At 48.6% G+C, this 21,969-nt stretch overlaps 1 protein-coding gene across 2 annotated transcripts; it reads left to right on the top strand.

Moving 5' to 3' along the window:
* The first annotated feature begins 49 nt into the window (after positions 1–49).
* PMF1 (polyamine modulated factor 1) lies at positions 50–21,895 on the top strand. 2 transcript variants are annotated; one of them, XM_044944249.2, is made up of 5 exons: positions 50–229; positions 16,766–16,871; positions 17,932–18,032; positions 19,552–19,686; positions 21,389–21,895. In XM_044944249.2, exons 1-5 carry the CDS (start codon positions 69–71, stop codon positions 21,426–21,428), a joined length of 543 nt encoding a protein of 180 aa, XP_044800184.1. In that variant the 5' UTR covers positions 50–68; the 3' UTR covers positions 21,429–21,895. The 2 variants fall into 2 exon arrangements, with proteins under 2 accessions (XP_044800184.1, XP_006052054.1); XM_006051992.4 differs by having other exon boundaries at positions 19,491–19,686.
* The last annotated feature ends 74 nt before the right edge of the window (positions 21,896–21,969 follow it).

Genomic DNA, 21,969 nt, shown 5'->3' with positions numbered 1-21,969 from the left:
AGCGGCCAATCGGGGGCTTCGGTGGGCGGGGCGGCCGGGTCAGTCGGTTTTGGCGGTTCTATTTCAACATGGCTGAAGCGAGCAGCGTCAACGTAGGCAGCGGCTGTGAAGAAAAAGGGCCCGAGGAATTGTCTCAGGAACCTGCGCGCCCCGGCACTATCGTTTCGAGGGTGAAGCTTTTCGACACCATGGTGGACACTTTCCTCCAGAAGTTGGTCGCTGCCGGGAGGTAAGGTAGAGGAAGTGAGGCCGAGTGTAAATCTCGTTGTAGAGTGTAGTCCCACTGGAATCTAAACCTCGCGAGATCAGGACGGCTCGTGATGGGTGGGTGGGGGCAAAGAGCTGAGTCACGTGGATGTTGGGGGTGGTGGGGGGTCACTGGTTTTTTGCTAACACAGGTACTGTGGAGCAGACCTAACTTCTAGCTACTCCTTTCTCCAGTAAACCTGGTGTTGATTATAGGTGGTTGGAAGGAACGTTACAGGCTTTCGAATTAGATTTAGGGTTCAAATCATGGCCCAACTTTAAATGAAAAAGATTTAACTGCTCTGTGCTTCTGTTCAGCGTGAATAAAATAGCAACAATAGTACCTTTCTCATAGGGTCTTTCCGAGATTTAAATGAGTAAATAGTCGTAAGGGTTTTAGAACAGTGCCGGCCACGTAGAACGCATTAGAATCATAGAATTTATTATGAAAATAGTAATACGTTCTTCACTGGGTGGGTGTGAGGACTGAATGTCTTACAATAGAAAGAAACGCGTCCGGTCTACTGTCTATGAACAGTATTGTAACAATGTTACTGACGTGGGTTATTGAACACTTCAAACAATAGAAATTGGTAAGGGGAGAAATTCAGGCAAGCCTTTATTGAGACTTGTGGTGCAGCAGGAGGGCTTGAAAAAAAAGTTGTAGGAGTCCTTGCTGGTTTTCCTGTGGGAGAGGCAGCTGGTCCCTTAAATGCGGAGAGGACAGGGGTGGATCCATTGGTCCAGCTTGGAGAGGAGGCTTAAGTGTTCTGCCTACCCCTTTAGTGGTGCTGTGTGCCGGGATCATGTGCAGTACCCAGCTTTTACTTCCAACAGCTCAGAAGTAACAGTTGGAATTTTTGGTCATTTTGTATCTTATTCATAACTTGCCATTAACTGTGCGTGTATGTGGTTAGTTTTAGTTCCTTATAGTTTCTTTGTATTCTGCTGTTTGAGGAGACTTTTGCCCAGGTGCAAGCATTGCAGCAAAGGGGCCCAGGTCCCAGCCTGTCACGACAGTATTGGACACTTTAAAGGACGAGTTTTGTCCATGGTCCCATACCCCAGAACATTAGTGCTGAAACACTGTTATCAGGACCTTCAGGGGTTTGACCACAGCCTGTTCTCCATCCACCCTCTATGTTCCCACTACCTCTGTTCTTTGACCTCATCAAGATTCTGATCTTCTTCTGATTTTCTTCCTAGTTTTAGGACTTTGTTTCCTACCAAGACCTTAGGATCCATCTCATCACTCATTGATTCACCTAGCAAATATTTAAGTGCCTGTGCCAGACACTGTGTCAAGTGCTGGGGATACAATAAAGTAGACAAGGTCCCTGTCTTGGAGCTTGCCTTCAATATGTAGAGACATGAAGTAAGCAAAATTATCACAGAGCTTGGTAAGGTAATGAAGAGGCAACTTGGGGGAAAGGAAGACACTAGATAAGATAGGGATTCCACTCTGAGAAAGTGGCGTTGATCTGAAACTTGAAGAATGAGAGGGAACCAGCCTTCTGACGAACTAGAGGAAAAGCTTGTGGGAAGGAGGAACAGCTTGTGCAAAGGCCTTGAAATGGTCAGGGCATTCTAGGAAGTAGCAGAATGAGAGTACAATAAGAGGAGGCTAGATAGGCAGGTGATCGGCTTATCCAGCAGGGCACAGTTTCCATAGTAATACATTTGGTAAATAATTTATAATCATGTTTATGGACCATTCATGACACACCATCATTGTATGTCCAGGCAAGCTCTATTATTGATCGATTAATTGGCTTTCTCTTGCTCATTCTTGCCCTCCTCTCCCCTCCCCATAGGCCCTGTTCTCCACTCGCTGTGTGTCCTCCATTTTTTTCATGTATTCATGTGCAGATATTTACTGGATATCTCTAGTGTCTCAGGCTGTGTATTAGGAACTGGAAATACCGCAGTGAGGAAGATGGGAAGGTCCTTGCTCTCATGGAATAGACTTTCTTGTGCCATAAAGAAAAATAAATCAGCAAAAAGGAATAGAGAGCAATAGGGATGGGTCTGGGTTAGTGTAAGTGCAAGGACCTGACATTTGAGTAAGTTTGCGCCCTTGTGAAGTGTGTTGTTTTGTCTGTAAATATAGGTTTTAAATTTACATGAATCATAATCGTGCTCATGTCTTTTTCAATCAACAGATTTTTGATTTTAAGATATAACCATATACTGTAAATGCATGTGGTTCATAGCTTCTCAGTGCTGTTTATCATTTCATGATACACGTCCAGCACTTGCGCATTCCCAATCATGAACTCTTGATTGCTTCCAACTCCCTCCTCCACAGATTATGCCAGGGTACCTCCCCTCACAGACTAGTGCTAGAATTTCTCTGAGGTGTACAGTGGACTGAAATCACTGGATCCAAGGGTTTACACCTACCTATGTTTTGTCGGATTGCTTTCCGGAAAAGCTGTTCCTATACCCACCATTCTGTTTGCCATTTTGAAGGTGTGAAAAGGGTATTTCATTATTATTTTAATTTGCACATTTCTAATTCCTCATAAGCTGTGGGCAATTCCTTGTATACCTCATTAGTCATTTGACTTCCTTTTCTGTGAACTGCCTACTTATTTCCTGTAATTTTTTTTTTTTTTTTTACTTTTTTAGAATTGGGTTTTTTATCTTGTTGATTTGCTGGAGTTCCCAGTATGGTCTAGATATCAATCATTTTGTCAGTTTTAGACTGAAGAGGAAATAGCTATCTCTGTGAGATGTTAGCTTTGTCTATCATGTCCTTTGAGTAACAGAAATCCTTATTTAAATTAAAATTGCAGATTTTAATCATTTACACTTTACCCCAGGAAAATGAGGCAGAAAGAGAAATGTAGTCATCCCAGGGGGGCCTTCTCCCAAGCTATGTGGATACTCATGACTACTCAGCCTTTGCACTAACTCCACATCCCTCGAACAGTCCTAATAAATTGTTAGGTATCACCTAATCAATTTATATTTTAAAACCCTCAATTTTCATGTAAGTCCTGTGTTTAATCTTATGGCCTGTGCTTATGATACTTTGCTTATAGAGGCTGTACCCACACCCAGATCACAAAGATGATATGCAGTGTTTTCTTCTATTGGCTGTTTTATCATTTTACTCTTTCAGTCTGTGATCTGTCTGATCACAGGTGTAAAATGGTAGTTTCAGTTACTCTTACTTTTTTTTTAGTGTTCCCAGTCATTGCCAACTAAGCAGTTCATTCATCTTTTATCACATGGCAAGTCCCTCGGCATTTTGTGCCCCTGGGTCTCTCTCCTGTTTCACTGATCTATTTGCCTGTCTTTGTGCCAGTGCATATGGGTTCTCCAGTTTTTGGTACATATTTCTGGCAAATTAAGGAAGTCCCTGTCTCATTCTAGTTTTCTGAGAATTATTAAGAAGATCATGATTAGGTGTTGAACTTTATCAGATGTTTTCTTCCTTAGTTAGGAAGATCTTGTCATTTTTCTTCAGTTTGTTAATGTTATGATCTACATTGGTAGATTTTAGGGAAGTTAAACTGTCTTTGCATTCTTGGAATAAATCTTGAATATGATGTATTTAAAATATATAGTTGGATTTAGTTAGATCAATGTTTATAAGCTCTTGGAATCAACAGTTAGAACTGGACATGGAACAATAGACTGGTTCCAAATCGGGAAAGGAGTACGTCAAGGCTGTATACTGTCGCCCTGTTTATTTAACTTATATCCAGAGTGCACCATGAGAAATGCTGGGCTAGAGGAAGCACAAGCTGGAATCAAGATTGCCAGGAGAAATATCAATAACCTCAGATATGCAGATGACACCACCCTTATGGCAGAAAGTGAAGAACTAAAGAGCCTCTTGATGAAAGTGAGAGAGGAGAGTGAAAAAGTTGGCTTAAAGCTCAACATTCAGAAAACTAAGATTATGGCATCCGGTCCCATCACTTCATGTGAAATAGATGGGGAAACAGTGGAAACAGTGGCTGATTTATTTTTTGGGGCTTCACAGTCACTGCAGATGGTGATTGCAGTCATGAAATTAAAGACACTTACTCCTTGGAAGGAAAGTTACGACCAACCTAGATGGCATATTAAAAAGCAGAGACGTTACTTTGTCAACAAAGGTCTATCCAGTCAAGGCTCTGGTTTTTCCAGTGATCATGTATGAACGGGAGAGTTGGACTATAAAGAAAGCTGAGCGCCAAAGAATTGATGCTTTTGAACTGTGGTGTTGGAGAAGATTCTTGAGCATCCCTTGGACTGCAAGGAGGTCCAACCAGTCTATCCTAAAGGAGATCAGTCCTGGGTGTTCATTGGAAGGACTGATGCTGAAGCTGAAACTCCAATACTTTGGCCACCTCATGCGAAGAGCTGACTCATTGGAAAAGACTCTGGTGCTGGGAGGGATTGAGAGCAGGAGGAGAAGGGGACGACAGAGGATGAGATGGCTGGATGGCATCACCGACTCGTGGACATGGGTTTGGGTAGACTCCGGGAGTTGGTGATGGACAGGGAGGCCTGGTGTGCTGCATTTCATGGGGTCACAAAGAGTCGGACACGACTGAACAACTGAACTGAACTGAACTGAAGAAACCATTGTGTAATTCAAGGTCATAAAGATTTATATGTATATTTTCTTCTATGACTTTTATATTTTTAGCTCTGACATTTTGGTCTTTGACCCATTTTGAGGTAGTTTTTGTATGGTATGAGAAAGAGATCCAATTTCATTTTTTTACATATAGACATTGTCATTTAATTTTATGTACTTTGTAATTTTCCTTATCATTTCCTCTGTAACCCAGTGATTATTTAGTAGTATGTTATTTGGCTCCCAGACATGTAATTCTTAAAGAGTTATCCTTTTGTTGTAATTTCCAATTTTATCATCTTGTGGTGAAATAACAGTTTGTGTGATGCTGATTTTGTGGGAATTTTTGACATTCTGACTCTTTATGGCTAAGTCTATGGGCAATTTTTGTGAATGTTCCATGTATACTTGAAAAGAGTATACAGTTTGTGTTTCCTGGATTTAGAATTTTATTTATTAGTTTGAGCTTCTAAATTTTCCTATTAAAGTATTTTAGTTATTCCCTGGTGGTCTCGTGGTTAGGACTCCACTTCCACTGCGTGAGGCGTAGGTTCTTTGATTTCTGGTCTAGGAACTAAGATCCCACAGGCCTCAAGATGTGGCCAAAGGCATGCGCGCATGCGTGTGTAGAGAGAGAATATGCTCATTTTAAAAATGGTCTTGATTGAGCCATTCATTTCATTTTAAAAATCTCTCATCACAAAACAACAAAATTCTGTAAAGCAATTATCCTTCAGTTAAAAAATAAATAAATTTTTAAAATACATTAAAAAGTTAAAGAAAGAAAAAAATCTCATCACAACTGTTTATATCTCTTTTTTCCCATTGTCTGTCTTTGTTACATTATATATAGGGGTTATTATTTTTTGTTAGATGCAAGTGAGTTTATTCTAAGAGAAATGGAAAGTCATCGATGTTTTTAAGGCATGACTGATCCGTGTGTGTGTGTGTGTGTGTGTGTGTGTGTGTGTGTGTGTGTATTTAGGAGATGGCTCTCCACGGGCTTAAAAATCTATTTATTTGTAATGCTGTGATACAGTGATTGATCTTTTAAAGGTACTCTGACTGCTGTGCAGGATATTAATGGATTGTTGGTAGGATTACCTTAAGGTCTTTCTAGGCTTCTAGACTCTGATTTTTTTTTTCTTTTTTTCTTTTTGCGACCTCAACCCATATCATGACAAATATATTTAAAAAGCGTTGAGTGTCTTGACTGAGGCGGTGGTTATGCAAGGTTACACATGTGGTAAAGATACACAAATAGAAACAAATGCATGTATAACCGTTGAAATCTGAATGAGTTCTGTGGATTGTACCCGTGTCAGCTTCTTGGTTTTGATATCGTACTGCGGTGTGTAAGATGTTAACATTGGGGAGAGTACATTTCTTTGCAGCTTCCTTTAATCTATTACTATTTCAAAATAAAATTGTCAAAAAATTTACATCATAAAATAAAAAGTACAAAAAATATCTATGCAGCATGTTCAGTAGAAAACAGTTGAACACCACCAAAAATGTCCAACATTTGAAGGATGGTGGTTACGTAGGTATAATAACTATCTAGTAAAATCCTGTCGAGGGCAGTCCAGTGGTTAAGACTCCATGCTTCCACTGCCCGGGGTGTGCAGGTTTGATCTCTGGTCGGGGAACTAAGATCTCCTATGCCACATGACTATGGAATTATTTAAAATTCCATTTTGAATAATACTGACTTATGGAAAAAATGATCATGTTATAACGGTAAGTTTAAAAATTAGGTTATGTCATGGGGAGAAGTATCTGTATCCCATATTAAATGTAATTTTTATCTAGTCATATTAAAATTGTAGTTGACTAGGTGATGTGTTATATTTTTTATTACTCTAAGATGACATTTATTAGGTCAGTGTTGAGCTTTTATTTTTGAAGCCGTTCCCATTATTTTTAAGTCTAAATCATCTTGTCTGCCCTACTTGTCAGGTCACGGTCCTGTGCCTGGGATGCTAACTGCATGGTAGGGGCTGAAAGGGTCCAGATAAGAGATGGTGTAGATGAGAGGGGTGGGTGGATATGAGCTGATAAGAGAGAGAATCGGATTGGATTGGAAGGAAAGGTGAGGGGGAGGGGACCTCCAGGAGGATGCTGCCTCTTCATGATGGTGGTTGAGTGCAGCTTTCCCATCTACTGAGATGAGGAAGAAACACTCCCCCGTGAGTTGGGGGAGAGAAATGAGTCCGGGGTTGGAGATCAAGACCTCTGTTTGGATAGGTTCGGTTGGAGATGCAAGGCAGCCACACTTGTGTATCTCAGCTCCTTTGCCCCCTCATCCTCCTAACCCACCAGCTGTGAAACCCACCTTCAGGGTCCTGCCTGCACTCCTCTGCCCCTGCACTCAACTTCTGAGCAGCTGTAGAGTCTCACCCATGGTGGAAAATGGTGCTTCCACACAGCCATGTTCTTGGGATTCATCTGGGCGCTCAGAGAGCCCATTATCCTCATGTCTCCAGTCAGCTCTCTTCCCCTTCTCCACAGAAGTATTAATATTTAAAATGTTTACCCTGTCCCCCAGGCCCTTCCCCTGCTACCTCTACACGCTCACTGAAAACGGCCTCAACACCGGGTCCACAGAGAATAGAGACACCAGGCAGGGGTTCAGACGCCTGTAAACTTGGCTGAGATGCCTGGTCTTGCATCCTCCTAGCTCCCTCCCCGTCAGTGTCCTTCCCTTCACATCCCAGGCTGTGACCTTGGGTCTCTGCATTCCCAGCTTCTAGTTCTCCATCTCCAGTTTTTTCCCTCCGCTTAGGGGAGTTTGACACCATTCTCCTAAAACCTTCCTTTCAAGGTCAATAATAACTCTTTGTTGTTAAATACTTTGGATTTTTTTTCATCTTTAATGTACTTGCTCTCCTTGTAGCATTTGACACTATTAACCACTTCTCTGTCCTTGAAATTTCTCCCTTGGCTTCCAACACCATTCTCTGTCCTTTACCGCACTGGCTGCTCCTTTTTGGGCTCTTCTTCGTCCACTTGTCCCTTAAATGTGCGAGCATCGCCCTTCTCCTGCTTCACCTGCACATGTGCAGGTCACAGCCCATCTGGTATCTTGCTGTGCTGAAAGCCCTTCAGTGGCTGTTCATCGCTCCTTACTGTGGCTTTCAAGGCCCCGTGTGTTCTAGCCCCTGCCTGCCTCTTGTTCCCCTCTGCAGCTATACTTGGTCATCCTAACCTTCTCATTCCCTAGAGTGTCAAGAGCTTTCCTGCCTTAGGCTGTTCGCACTTGATGTTTGCTCTGCCAGAAATGGTTTTCTTGATCTTCTCTAAAGCCACCTTTCTCCCCTGGTTATTTTTTATCACAACACCTTATTTCATTCCTTTGTAAAGACTTACCATAGTATGTTGCTCTGTTGTTTGTTTGTGGTCTGTCTTCCCCACATGAAACGTAAGATCCTTGAGGACAGGATCTTATCTGTCTTATTCATCACTTTCTGCTCATTGCTTATTATGGTGCCTGGCACATAGTAAACATTCAGTAAATAGCTTTGGAATAAGTGAGGATTCTCAAGCCACATCTTTCTCCCGAGCTTCAGGCCTCTATCTTTAACAGTCTACTACTAGAAATCTCTACTTGGTATCACACAGAACCATCACGTTCAGCAAAACAGGATTTCTCTTCCCTCTGTGGTCCCCAAATTGGTTGAAAATACCACCATCTACTCATTCTCTAGGCCAGAGATTTGGGATTCCTCATTGACCCCTTGCTTCCAGTCAGCCACCATGCCCTGTTGGTTTCAGCCTCTCTCCTCAATCTCCTCTCCATCATCATGCAAATGCTTCAGTCCAGGCCCTCACTGTCTCTCATAGAATTGTTGCACCAGCTTCCAAAATGGCCCTCCATCCTCAATCTTGCTCCCTCCCTCCAGTCTATGGCTCAGATTTGAGCATGTCCTTCTGCTTATAATGTTCAGTTGGCTCAGGACTGCTCAGCTCCTTAGCTTAGTGTAAAGGCCATTACCCCTTGGCCCTTCCCATCTCTCCAGCCGTGGTCAGGGCCGTGGGTGTGCAGCAAAGCACACTTGGTGTGCAAACACACGCACATGAATTCTTAGGCGTTAAGAGCTGCTACTGTCCCCCACCCTTGCCACCCGCTCTTTCCACTTGCTTTTTCTCATTGCTAGAACGCCCTTCCCCTCTCTCAGTTAAGTAGGAACTTACGGCTGGCTTCCACATAGAAAGGGCTCAACAAATGTCATGTATGAATACAGCCTTTTAAGATGTATCCAAATGCTTGACCCTCTCCCAAGTCATTAAAAGTCCTCAATCCCAAAGACCAAGAACTTATACAGAGGACAGGAATCTCTACAGAGTAAAAGCTGGTCTATTCACATGCCAGTTATCCAAAGGGATATTTCAAACTGCATATTGAATTCCCCTACAACTCATATTTTTCCATCCATGTTAGCTTGACCAGAGGGGCAAATTATATGATACACTCCAGAGTGACTGGGAGATTATTGGCCTCACTGGGCTGTCAGATCTCACAGACCCACACCCGTCTTCAGTTAGGGTGTCTTCCTTTCACTGGATCAGCTGAGGCAGAGACGTCCAAATCTGTCCTCTCGTAGGCTTCAGGACATAGAAATGTGGCCCTGTTGGAGCTTACCATATGCGACCTCTCCCTTATCTTCTGAAAATGAAGGGTTCATTTTGTCCATACAGCCTCCTGGACCTTGAGAAACAGCTGTTTTCCTGTTTAGCTAAAGCAAGTAGATGAGGTTTGCTGTGTTTTGTTACAAATCAGGACCTGCCAAGAGAGACAGTTGCTTAGAGTTGGTGTTGGTGGGGCCCCGGTAGAAGTTGGCACCATTGGGGGCACGCCCAGTCTGCCACAGGTCCCCACGGCCCCCGGCAGTGGTGCCACGTGCGGTGTTCGTCCCGGGGGCACTGAGGGAGTGAGCGGTGACTGACAGTTCTTGAGTCTGAGGTGCCAGACTGGCCCAGTGCCTGTCCGGGTGCCGTTCCTGCCCAACACGTGCTACAGAGGGTGATGTGTAGAAACTGACTTGAAGCCTGTGTCTGACAGGGACCAAGGAAGGAGAGCTAATCACATGTGTACGTGAACTGGTTGAGTTTTAAACGAATGGCAGAGACTGTTGGTGTTCATAGGAAACAGTTCTTCACAGGAAAAAGAGTGGTTTGATATTTAAAATATTCTGATTAAGTAAGTGCTTCAGAAATATCTCGCGCTCTTTGAATGTGCAGATGACGCGTGCTGCTGGCAGCGGCTAGTTTCTGAAGTGTGGGTGTGACTCAGACTGCGGTGTGTGGCCTCAGCCCGTCGTGCTGATTGTCTGCTCTTCGTGTGTTTCCAGATCACCCACCTCACCCTGTCCCCACTGTGTCGGCTGCCACCTCAGCTGTGCCTCCTTAGTCCCCCTCCCAGCAGCCAGAGGGGTTTCTAACATACAGATCTGCTCTTGCCCCACCCCTGCCCAAAGCCCCCTTCTCCAGCTCTTCCTATCATGATACGCTGTAGACTGTGTGTGTCTGACCCACCAGCCTGCAGACTGTGTGGAGGCAAGGACGCCTGACCCAGAGCTGAGGGCTCCACCGTGTCCCAGCTCTGTGACCTTGGGCAGGCTCCTCTCTGCCTCAGCGTCTGCATCTGAAAAAGGGGCACGGCGAGAGCAGACCCTTCCTCAGTTACCATGAGGACTAAGTGAGTTGCTTCACGTAGAGGGCTCGGAACAGTGCCTGGCTCAGGCGGCGCCCCGTGCGTGTTTCTCGTCACGGCATCTGCACCCCAGGCGTGCGTGCACTCTAATCTTCACGCTGCTGCCGGGCCTTCTGTCCTTCCCTCAAAGACTCCTGCTGCTCTCGGACGTTTCTTCCTCCAGGGAACCCTGTGGTTGGTCACATCATTGCAAATATTTTCTCCCACTTCGTAGGTTGTCTTTTCATTTTGTTTCTGATTTCCTTTGCCGTGTGAAATCTTGTAAGTTGGATTAGGTTCCATTTGTTTATTTTTGCTTTTATTTCTGTTGCCTTTGGAGACTGACCTAATAAAACATTGGTATGATTTGTATCAGAGAATGTTTCACCTATGTTCTTTATTAGGAATTTTTTGGTGTTAGGTCTTATATCTAAGTCTTTAAGCCATTTTGAGTGTATTTTTATGTATGGTGTGAGCAGATGTTCTAGCTGGATATACATGCGGCTGACTGACCTCTTATTTTCATCAGGGAACTCTTCTGGTTTTTATTGCCCCCTTTTCTTTCTCAGTCCTGAGGCTGAAAAGGGGGAAGGGGGAAAGACCAAGCAGCAAAATATTTGTTTCTTCTCTTTTCTTTCTTTCTTTTTTTTTCATTTTAGAGAAACATTTCTTAATAAAACAGGGCGGCTGTACAGGTGGCGGGTGGCGGGTGGAGAGTGGAGAGCATGGGTTTCTGTCACAGTGCTCCCCAGCTTCTGTATATTTGTATTGCCCTGTCTTCACCCTCCATGCCTTTATTGAACGAAAACGCCAGTTCTCACCCGCCCTCTGGTGGACAGTCTGTGGAACAGGCGGGCAGGCAGGCAGCAAGCTGGTTACCGTGGAGGAGGGCGCACCGGGTTTCTTTAGCACTAGTACACATGAGAAGGCAGTGGCACCCCACTCCAGTACTCTTGCCTGGAACATCCCATGGACGGAGGAGCCTGGAAGGCTGCAGTCCATGGGGTCGCTAAGAGTCGGACACGACTGAGCGACTTCCCTTTCACTTTTCACTTTCATGCATTGGAGAAGGAAATGGCAACCCACTCCAGTGTTCTTGCCTGGAGAATCCCAGGGACAGGGGAGCCTGGTGGGCTGCCGTCTCTGGGGTCTCACAGAGTCGGACACGACTGAAGCGACTTAGCTGCAGCAGCAGCAGCAGCAGTACACATGTTTACTTGTCTATGCCTCTCTCTTTCCATTCCTGCACAATTTATCTGCGTATGTAAACTGACAGATTGACTAGCCACTAGAGCTTGATTTTGACCTTAAATATTTTAAGTTAAACATATGTGAAAACCCAGTTTACAGTGAGGTTGTTTGGTTTGGTTTTGTTTTATATTTGGAAGCACTGAGTCTTAGTTGCTGCATGCAGGATCTTTTTAATTGCAGCATGCAGGATCTAGTTCCCTGACCAGGGATAGAACCCAGGCCCCCATCAGAGAGATGTGGAATCTTAACCACTGGACCACGAGGGAAGTCCCTGCGATTAATTTTTAGTGCTGTGAATGACATGCTTTTTTGGTGAGTTCAAAAACAGTGAGGGTGACTCAGATATTGCATAATAAGAGGAAAAAACAGGTTAAAATCAGGTAATGTATAGTCATCTCTGTTTTGAAATTTAGTAAATGCAGTTTTTAAAAGTTACTTGCAGCACTGTTTACAATAGCCAGGACATGGAAGCAACCTAAGGGTCTATCGACAGAGAAATGAATAAAGAAGACGTGGTATATGAATACAATGGAATACGGCTCAGTCACAGAAAGAAACGAAATTGGGTCATTTGGAGAGGTATCGATGGACCTAGAATCTGTTATACAGAACGAAGTAAGTCAGAAAGAGAAAAACAAATATCGTATATTAACGACATATGTGTTTTATATATATAGCCAGTGTGTATGAGGAATCCAGAAAAATGGTGCAGATAAACCTAGTTCCAAGGCAGGAGCAGAGACACAGACATGGAGAGTGGACTGTGGGCGGAGCGGGGGAAGGAGAGGGCGGCATGAATTGGGAGGTGGGCTTTGATATAAACACACTGCCATGTGTAAAACAGGTAGCTAGTGGGAACTCGCAGTGTGATACAGGGAGCTCAGCGTGGTGGTCTGTGAGGCCCTAGAGTGGCGGGGTGGGGCGGGGCTGGGAGGGACGTCTGAGGGAGCAGATACATGCGTACATACAGCTGATTCACTTCTTATACAGCAGGAAGTTACAACATTGTAAAGCAGTTATACGCCAGTAAGAAAATACTTTCATTGGTGAAAAATGTGGCTGTTTTTTGGGGACCACAGTGTAGCCTTTTCTTTGCAGTGGGGTCAGGGGGTTCTTCCTGCACATGCAGTTGCAGTCAAGATGCTTTACTAAGCACCTGCCTTCTTCAGACTTCCCAGCCCCGGGAAATGCAGTTACTGGCTGTGTTCTACACTTTTCAGGGGTGGTGAGGACTGTTGCTTTGAAAATTGTAATAACAATTGTAGCTAACGTGGAGCATTTCCCTGTACACTGTACTAAGTGCTTACATATGTAACCTCATTTAATCCTCACAGTAATTTTGTGACTTATGGGTAGTTACTATCTCTGTTTGATGGAGATAGAAAGCGATGCTTATAAAGGTAGAGAAGTTGTCCAGGGTCACTCAGCTGATGAGTGGCAGAGGCAGGATGTGAACCCAGGCAAAAGGACAGGCAGGCCTTAGAGCTGGTGCACTTGCCCGGCAGAGACAGCTGGAGGGCCCCTGTGTACCCTCGGGAGGCCAAGGCCAGAAGACCATTCCAGCACAGGGCACAGGAGGGCTTGGCAGAGAGGCCGATGGAGACGCTCTGTGGAGAGGGCGCCTCTGATCAAGCAGCCCAAGCCTTGGTACCCTAGGGTCCGGGGTAGGGGAGGTGGCTGGGAATGGAGCACGCCTGAGGCCGGGCAGCCCGGGCCTCAGCGCAGTCGCACTCACCTGGTCTTCAGCTTGTCTTGCGTGCTGCTGTGATTCTAACACTGTCTGGGTACCCTGGATATCCCAGCGCCATTGTGGATGGCAACCCCGTCCACAGAGATATTAGAATTTACGTGAAAAGATAAAAGGTGACACTTGGCGGGAGTGGCCGTGAATGTTTTCTAAAATGCATCATTTTTCCTATTTCTCTGTGAGTGTGTTTTTTCAGGAAATTTACAAGAGCATTCACAGTATTCCCAAGTCTACACTGGCTCTCAAGAAAGGAATCCCTGGGGGCTGAGGGGAGAAGGAATTGCATGAAGGTGGTCTGAAGATACAAGCTACCAATCATAAGATAAGTCAGCGCCAGGAATGCCACAGAACTTGGTGACTGCAGTTACCACTGCTGTGTGGTGTGTGTGGAAGCTGTTTAAAAAGCAGATTCTACTAGTTCTCATAACAAGGAAAATCCAATTGTTTGTTCTTTTTTGTTTCTCTGTGTATGCTTAGTTGCTCCGTCATGTCCGACTCTTTATGACCCTATGGGCTGTATGTAGCCCACCAGGCTCCTCTGTCTATGCGGATGCTCCAGGCAAGAATACTGGAGTGGCTTGCCAATACCGTCCTCCATGGGATCTTCCCACCCCAGGGACTGAAGCCAGGTCTCCCGCACTGCAGGTGGATTCTTTATCATCTGATCCACCAGGGAAGTCCTTTTTGTTTCTGAGATGGTGTATGTTTACTTACCGTGGTAATCATTTACCAGTATATACAAGTCATTATGCTGTGCCCTTTAAACTTATAGGGTGCCATATGTCAATTACATCTCAGTGAAACTAAAAGAAAAGAAACCACTTTCCTCCCCGCTTCCAGCCCGACTGCTCTCCCTCCATGTCCTTGGAGCATGTTTCCCGTGTTGTGTGTTTGTATCAGTGTGTGTTTCTGGGTCCGTCACTTTCACTGATCTCACAGACCAGGAAGGGGACACCAGAAGAGTTGACCAGCGGCACTGGTGAGCAGAATTATCCTAGCCTGCCCTGGGCCCTGTCTGCTGCCAGCCTGGGCTGAGAGGGCTGGGAGGAGGAACAGGATCTCCCATTTCTGAGCCAGACCCATTTCAAGCCACAATTACCTGGTTTCCATTCCAGCCGCGCTTTTTCAGGCATCGTGTGTCCCTCCATATTCCTCTGTGTAGCCGCAGACTGCGTGGCTCGTGGGGCCAGCGGCAAAACAACAGGATGTCTGGGGCTCTCGAGGGTGAAAGGACGTCTGTCATCTTTGTATTTGGTACCTTAGTTTTTCCCCCAAAGTGCACGGATAGCAAATGTGTAGCCTCAAGAGGATGGGAGACGGTCGCCTGTAGCCAGAGGTACGCTGGTAGGTGTGTACAGCCAGCCCTCCAGAAATGAAGCCCTGGCTCGCGGTGTCTGCCAGCTTCCCGGGTGTAAATAAGCCTAGCAGCGTAGCATCTCTGCATACAGTAGAGGAGGGGCGGGCAGCAGTGTGTCCACAGATGGAGACCATGGATGGGGTCGGCCTCCGGAGCAGAGTAAAGTGTGTAGAATGACTTGGACATCGTGTGTTTTGAGCAGTTAGTACCTTTGTGGGTTTTCTTAAAAAATACTTATGCATGTAGTTGGCTGTGCTGGATCTTAGTTGCAGCATGCAGGGTCTCCCTGACCAGGGACCAAACCTGGACCCCCTGCATTGGGAGCGCAGAGTTTTAGCCACTGGACCGCCAGGAAAGCCCCAGTACCTTTGTTTCTAGTATAATTCATTATAGTCTTACCTAATTTAATTTTCAGTAATTACTGTGTTTAACAACTGCCTCACAGATTTCCTGGAAATTTAACGGTTATCTCTTGCAACCACTGTGCGCTGGCCGCAGCACACCACTGCGCCACTCTCTGCGTCCGTTTGAGAGGACTCTGTTTTGGTGGCAGGAACGGGGCCAGGAGGCCCAGAGAGCCATGAGAAAGGGAGGACCCAGCAGTGGCGCCCTGGCTGCGGCGGGGCCTGTGCATTGGGCTCCAGGTGCCCAACGCCCTGTTTGTCCAGAGCCCCTACTGGCCCAGACGGCTGGGGAATATCTGAGCCCATAGTGAAGCCTCAGGGTGTGTTTCCAGACACCTCCTCAGCCACTCTTTGCAGGTCCCTTGACATTCCTTCATCAGAGAGGCTTTCACTGACCACCCCCACACTTAAAGGTGATCCCCATGGTGCACTCTCTGAGCCCCTAACTCCCAGCCCTTTTCCCTCCAAGCACTCTCCACTAGTAATCATCCCCACGTTCGCCTGTGAGTTTCTGTACTTCCTGCCATCTCTTCCTCCGGAAGCATCAGGAGGGCCGTGCCAGCCTCACTGACCCGGAGCACCCAGCACATAGCAGATGCTAAGTGAACGCTTGTGGAGGGGAAGGGCCTGAGAGAGAGGCAGAGAGGCTGGTGGAGGAGGGAGAGGAAACAGCCATGAGAGTTCGTTTGTTATTTCAGTTCCTTTGCCCAAGAGGAGCCAGCCATCGGGAGTATACTGGGCACCCTTTGACCTTTGCAGCTACAAGGAGTGTGTCAGCTGCCAGTGACAGAGCCCTGATTTTAAATGCCACAAACAATAAGAGAAATCCATTACCTCACTAACAAGAAGCCCCGAGGTAGGATGGCTCCAGCTTGATGTTTCCAGCAGCTTGATGACGTTCTGAGACCCGGTTCTTTCCCTCTTCCTGCTCTGCCTCTGTGGTTGCTGGGGGCTGGAGCATCACCTGGGTATAGTTAAGTCCCGCAGAATGGGCATCAGTTCTTCCTGTGTGGCTCTTTTTAGGAGTAAGGAAGCCTCTCCCAGCGGCCACATACCCTGTCCTAATGCAGCCCTGCAAGGGCACTGGAAGGACCAGAGAGTCTCAAAGTGAGGGGCGCAGGCCAGCAGCATCAGCATCGCCTGGGAGCTTGTGCAGAATGGGGGCGGGGGCAGTAGTCTGAGTCTTCATCAGCCCTCCTGGTGAGTTGGTGCTTGGTAAGGTCGAGTTTAAGTACTGTGGCTGGCCCGATTGTGACCCACCCTTCAGAGGGAGACACCTGAACTCAGCCGGGCCTCTGCTGAGAGGGAGTGGGAAGACTGGAGGGGCTGAGCCATCCTCAGTGACCAGAGCTGCAGATGAGACTCTGCCCCCACGGCCATTAGCCAGAGTCATGGAGACAAGGCCTCGAGCCCTGTGATGAGGGGCAGGGCTGCCCAGGCGCCAGCTGATGACTGAATCCCCAACCTGCGCCTTCTGCCCTCCCACCAGCTTCCAGAGGTTCACTGACTGTTACAAGCGCTTCTACCAGTTGCAGCCTGAGATGACCCAGCGCATCTATGACAAGTTTGTAACTCAGTTGCAGACTTCTATCCAGGTGAGTGGCAAGAATCCCCGCAGGCACTCTTGGTTCGGGTCCTGTCTTCCAGGTCGTCAGCCCCCTGAAGGCAGGGACCCTGCCCTCGGCCTCCGTCTGCCCTCAGTCCCCAGGACTATTCCCTGTGCCCAGGGGCTGCAGTGGCCGCCTTCCCTTCCCTCCAAATGATGTGGGTGTCTCCAGTGCCTCCTGTCCTGTGCTGTAACGGTGGTTATAGTTGCTGTCCCCCCGACCTTGGGAGCTCAGCGAGGGCAGGCCTGGTTCTGCTTCCCTGTGTTTCTCCAGCACCTGCTGCAAAGCCTGGCAGAGGAGGCGTTTAGCAAATGGTTGAATTCACGGGAACTGCATGCTGGAGGGGGCACAGGAAAGGACAGGGTTCCAGTAGCTCTCCCTGGGGAGTCTCAGTCCCATGCTGGCACCCTCCAGGATGGGCCTCGCTAAGCATCAGAACGTGTGTGTGCTGTCAGCTGGGGGCGCTCGGGCGTGGGGGTAACTGCAGGGGCTGCAGCCTTCAGAGATGATGGGCAGGAGGGGCGTATTGCTGCAGGCTCTTTAAAAAAATTTTTTTTTTTTAACTGTGCTGGATCTTTGTTGCTGATTGTGGGCTTTCTCCAGTTGTGGGGAGTGGGAGCTACTCTCTAGCTGCGATGCTCGGGCTTCTCGCTGCACTGGCTTCTCTTGTGGCAGAGCACGGGCTCTGTGGCACACAGGCTTTGAGGTTGCAGCTCATGGGCTCCAGAGTACAGGTTCGATGCTTGTAGCGCACAGGCTTAGTTGCCCTGTGGCACGTGGGATCTTCCTGGACCACGGACTGAACCGGTGTCCCTTGCATTGTCAGGCGGATTCTTAACCACTGGACCACCAGGGAAGCCCATGCAGACTCTTTTAAAAAGTGTTTTCTGTGTTGTACTTCCTTACTTATAAAAGTCACATGTAGGAAAGTTGGACTGCTTGTATGAAGACAGAATTTAAATCAGCCAGAATTCTACTAAGTGCCGTTAGTAGTTCAGCATATGGAATTGTCTAGTATCATTATAGCTCCTTCCTGTTTTCCCTCCAGGAGGAAATCTCTGAAATCAAAGCTGAGGGAAACCTGGAAGCTGTCCTGATTGCATTGGACGCGATTGTGGAAGAAAGCAAAGACCGCAAGGAGCCAGCCTGGTGAGAAGGGCGTTGCCTGCTTCCCTGGCCACAGGCAGGCTCATAGGGAAAGAGGCAGCATTTCAGCATCTTAAAAAAAAAAAAATTTTTTTTTATTTGGCTGTGCTGGATCTTAGTTGCGCGGCATGTGGGATCGATCTACTTTTGTGACCTAGGATGGAACCCGGGCCTCCACTGGCCCACCCGGGAAGTCCCAGCATTTCAGCATTTTGAAGGAGCTTTTCTGGTGGAACCACGTGCATGAGACTGTGGGCTCACGGCCCTTGAGAGGACCCTGTGACAGGGACAGGTGGAGAGGGCCAACACCGAACAGTGCCCCAGCACAGAGAGACAAATGCGTAGCCCCTCTGGGGAAGGAGAGCTGGAGGCAAACGCGTGTTATCCTGGGGGCTGAGGTGACTGGGATGAGAGATATCTTCCCAGGCATCTCGTTTCAGGACCCACGTGGCCTGTGGGAGAGAGGGTAAACAGAGGGAGTGGGATGAGGCGGAATAGAGACGTTTGGACTCTTAGGTCGTTTAGTCTGGCCCAAGCATCTGGTTTTTATTCATTTGTTCATTCAACAAATATTTTAGGAGCACTTACTCTACGCCCAGAACTGTTCTTCATGCCAGGGGTTCGCCAGTGACTAAGACAGGAAAGACCTGCTGTCCGGGAGCTGTCATTCCGGGGGCAGACCCGCTGCCTGGCTGTCCTGGGCAGGACGGAGCGGGGGCCCTGGGGACGGGAGTGCAGAGCTGAGGCCACCGAAATCACAGTGGCCGGAGCTCCTGCCTCCACTCCCTGCCTGAGCAGACACCTAGGTCAGGAGGAGGGAAAACCTTTTTTGTGCTTTTCAATTTAATGCTTTATGATCTTTATAACTGAAGAGAATTACCTTTTATAACTGACAAAGGATTTTTAAAGAACCTACAGTGGCTTCTATGCCCCTGCCCATCAGAACTGACCCATCTCCTCACTCTGGGCACTCAGAACCCCCTATAATCTTGCCTTCTCAGATCTGTCTTTCCTTATCTTCCCACGTTAGCCAGCCATGGCCTCTTGGGGTCTGGGCCTGCTCTTGGGCCGCCACCTTGCGCCCATCTCACCAGCTTACAGTCTGACAGTGGGGACGCCCCAGCAAGGCGCATGGTCACATGGTCACAAGCACAGAGGAAAGTCGCCTCCAGCCCTGGAGGGGTAGAGCTGGGGAGAGCGTATGTGGATGAAAGGAGGAAGGCTAGGGTGCGGACTGGTGAAAAGGGGAGAGGTGGGTTCCTGGGAGCGGAAGCTGAGGGACGGGTCTGCGTTCCCTTCAGGAGCAGGAGCCATGCGATTGGGTTTGGGAGTGAGGGACCACAGGAGAGGCCTTGAGAGCCAGCTCAGCTCAGCGGAAGGTGGGCGTGCCACCTGGGCTTGGAGCAGAGGCCTCACCCCACCACCTCCTCCTCCCTGTCCCCACCCCTGCGCCCCCTGCAGGCGCCCCAGTGGGATCCCGGAGAAGGACCTGCGCAGCGCCATGGCGCCCTACTTGCTGCAGCAGCGGGATGCCCTGCAGCGTCGTGTGCAGAGGCAGGAGGCCGAGAACAGGCAGCTGGCGGACGCCGTCCTGGCTGGGCGCAGGCAGCTGGAGGAGCTGCAGCTGCAGGCCCAGGCCCGGCAGCAGGCCTGGCAGGTGAGCGCCCCAGCCCGGCCCTCAGGCCCGCCGTCCCCTGTGGCAGCTGAGGAGAAAATGGGCCCAGAGAGAGCAGGTGGCGTGCCCAGGGGCGGCTTCTCCCTGTCGCGGTCAGGTCAGCACTCCATAGCCATGGCGGCTCAACTCCACGTGGCCACTGCCCGGTACCTTTAAAATGTGTACTTTAGAACAACTTCTAGAGTGTCAGCATACCTACAACATAGCCTCCCTGTATAAAAAGCATGTCCTTGAGGGTGAACTCTATTTCTGAAAGTGGCCCCAAGTCACTTGGGGCCAGGTTGGTAAACAAAGGGAAGGGGTGATAGGCTGGGTGACACAGACAGCAAGTGTGGCTAGAGTGATGAGGTGGGTTTCCTTGCTGGCTCAAAGCACGGTTCCCAAAGAGGGCTTCTAGTGGGGCTTGAACCCAGCCTCCGTTGGGTTCTGTCCACCATTCAGATGTCCAGCTGATGTCTATTGTGGCCACTTGACAGCTCCCTTCCTGGGGCAAACCCTCCTGATCCTGAGCAGGATAGGTCCCCAGATCCATGACTCTTGGGTTCCCTGGTCTTCTCCCAAGACCAGTCAGGGGAACCTGAAGGCCGTGCCCCAGCCTCAGCAAGGTGCCGAGCCTCAGAGAGGCGGCGGCGGGAGAAAGGCTGTGTCCTGCTCTGCGTCCTCTTGTCTTCACTCCTCAGCCTCCGGCCCTGGGGGTGTACTGTCGTGCAGCATCGTGTTGTGTAGTGGCCCAGGTCTGCATGGCAGGGCCCAGGACGGGTAGCCGAGGCCCTCAGCCTGGTCCTGTCTCCTGGGGCGGGTTCCATGGCTCAGAGTTGTGCCTCGGGTGCTCTTAGGGCTGCCTTGCTGGGTCCTCAGGCTGCTCTGACATTGCTGCTCCATCACTGTGAGGCCAGAGGTCACTTCCCTGACTGGGCTCTGGCTTCCAAAGTGGCCAAACAGTGATCCCCAGAGCCCTGCCCACTGTGACATTTGGTGCTTCTGTTCTCAGGGGAAGGACGCACCCTGCTCTTAGAGCCGTACCTCTCCCCCACAGGTGCAGATCCTAGCCATTGTCTGAAGTGGGTCAGGTGTGCTCAGCGCTGCATCCTGTGTGAGCCCAAAGAGCCCCTTTTATCACAATTTCCATGTCTAGTCCAGCTGAAGGGCTTCCCCAGTGGCTCAGTGGTAAAGCTTCGCCTGCAGAGCAGGAGATGTGGGTTTGATCCCTGGTTGGGCAGATCCCCTGGAGAAGGAAATAGCAACCCACTCCTGTAGTCTTGCCTGGAGATCCCTATGGACAGAAAAGCCTGGCAGGCTACCATCCATGGGGTCGAAAAGAGTTGGATACAGCTTAGCAACTAAACCATTAGCCCAGCTGAAAGTCCATTTAAGAAAGCGTCTCTGCTAGCAATCTCCACTAGGTCAGAGGCTCAGGGGGACACTTAAGGGACCTTTCTGAAGGTCAGCTCTTCTCTGTGGAGGCCCAGCCTAGGTGGAGCCCCAAGCCTGCCACCCAACCTGCCATAAACACCTGCTGAGTGGAGTGGATTTCCTAACATGCTCTGCTGGGCCCATGACATGAGTTACAGACACCTTCCATATCATCCTGGTAGAAACTCAGGCCTGGAGTCAAGGACAGTGGAGGAAAGGGGTTTGGGTTTTCTCATCTCCCAATCTGTCTGTTCTCTCTCATTGATGTCAGGCTCTACACAGAGAACAGAAGGAGCTGTTGGCCGTACTAAAGGAGCCTGAGTGAGGAGGAGAGGGCCAGACCCAGGAGCAGAGGGCAGTCAAGGTCAAGGGCCTGTGGTCCAGGATGCTGGGCCTGAGTGAACTGCGTGTGAGAACAGTCCCTCAGCAGTGATGGAATCTGCTGGAGAAGGAGGTCTCTCCATTGCTGTTGTACTTTGGGGCTCCTTGGGGTCAGAAACACACACGACGTTCAGATTCTTCCCTGTTTTCTCCTAACTTGAGGACTCTTGGCCAGCTCCTGCCGTGGGAGGCAGGCCCCATGCTTCCTCTCGTATAGGTTTGGGCCAACCCGCCACCCTACCCCCCTGACACACACCGCCAGTTCCTGAGCCCGCCCTCGGACCTGGCTCGGGGAATCTGTCTCCAGTCTCCTGATTGCCCCCTTGCTGGCCAGCCCCAGGGGCCCTTGCCATGCTCTCCCCACATCTGCAAATAAACCTCCTCCACTACACTGTAATCTGTGAGGGTGCTGCTTCCGCCTGGGCCTCTCCCCGGACTCTCCAAGGCCAAGATTCCGCCCTGGACCGGAGT

This window comes from Bubalus bubalis, chromosome 6 (assembly GCF_019923935.1).
Source record: "Bubalus bubalis isolate 160015118507 breed Murrah chromosome 6, NDDB_SH_1, whole genome shotgun sequence".
Taxonomy (NCBI): domain Eukaryota; kingdom Metazoa; phylum Chordata; class Mammalia; order Artiodactyla; family Bovidae; genus Bubalus; species Bubalus bubalis.
This window is presented reverse-complemented; position numbering and strand designations above follow the sequence as displayed.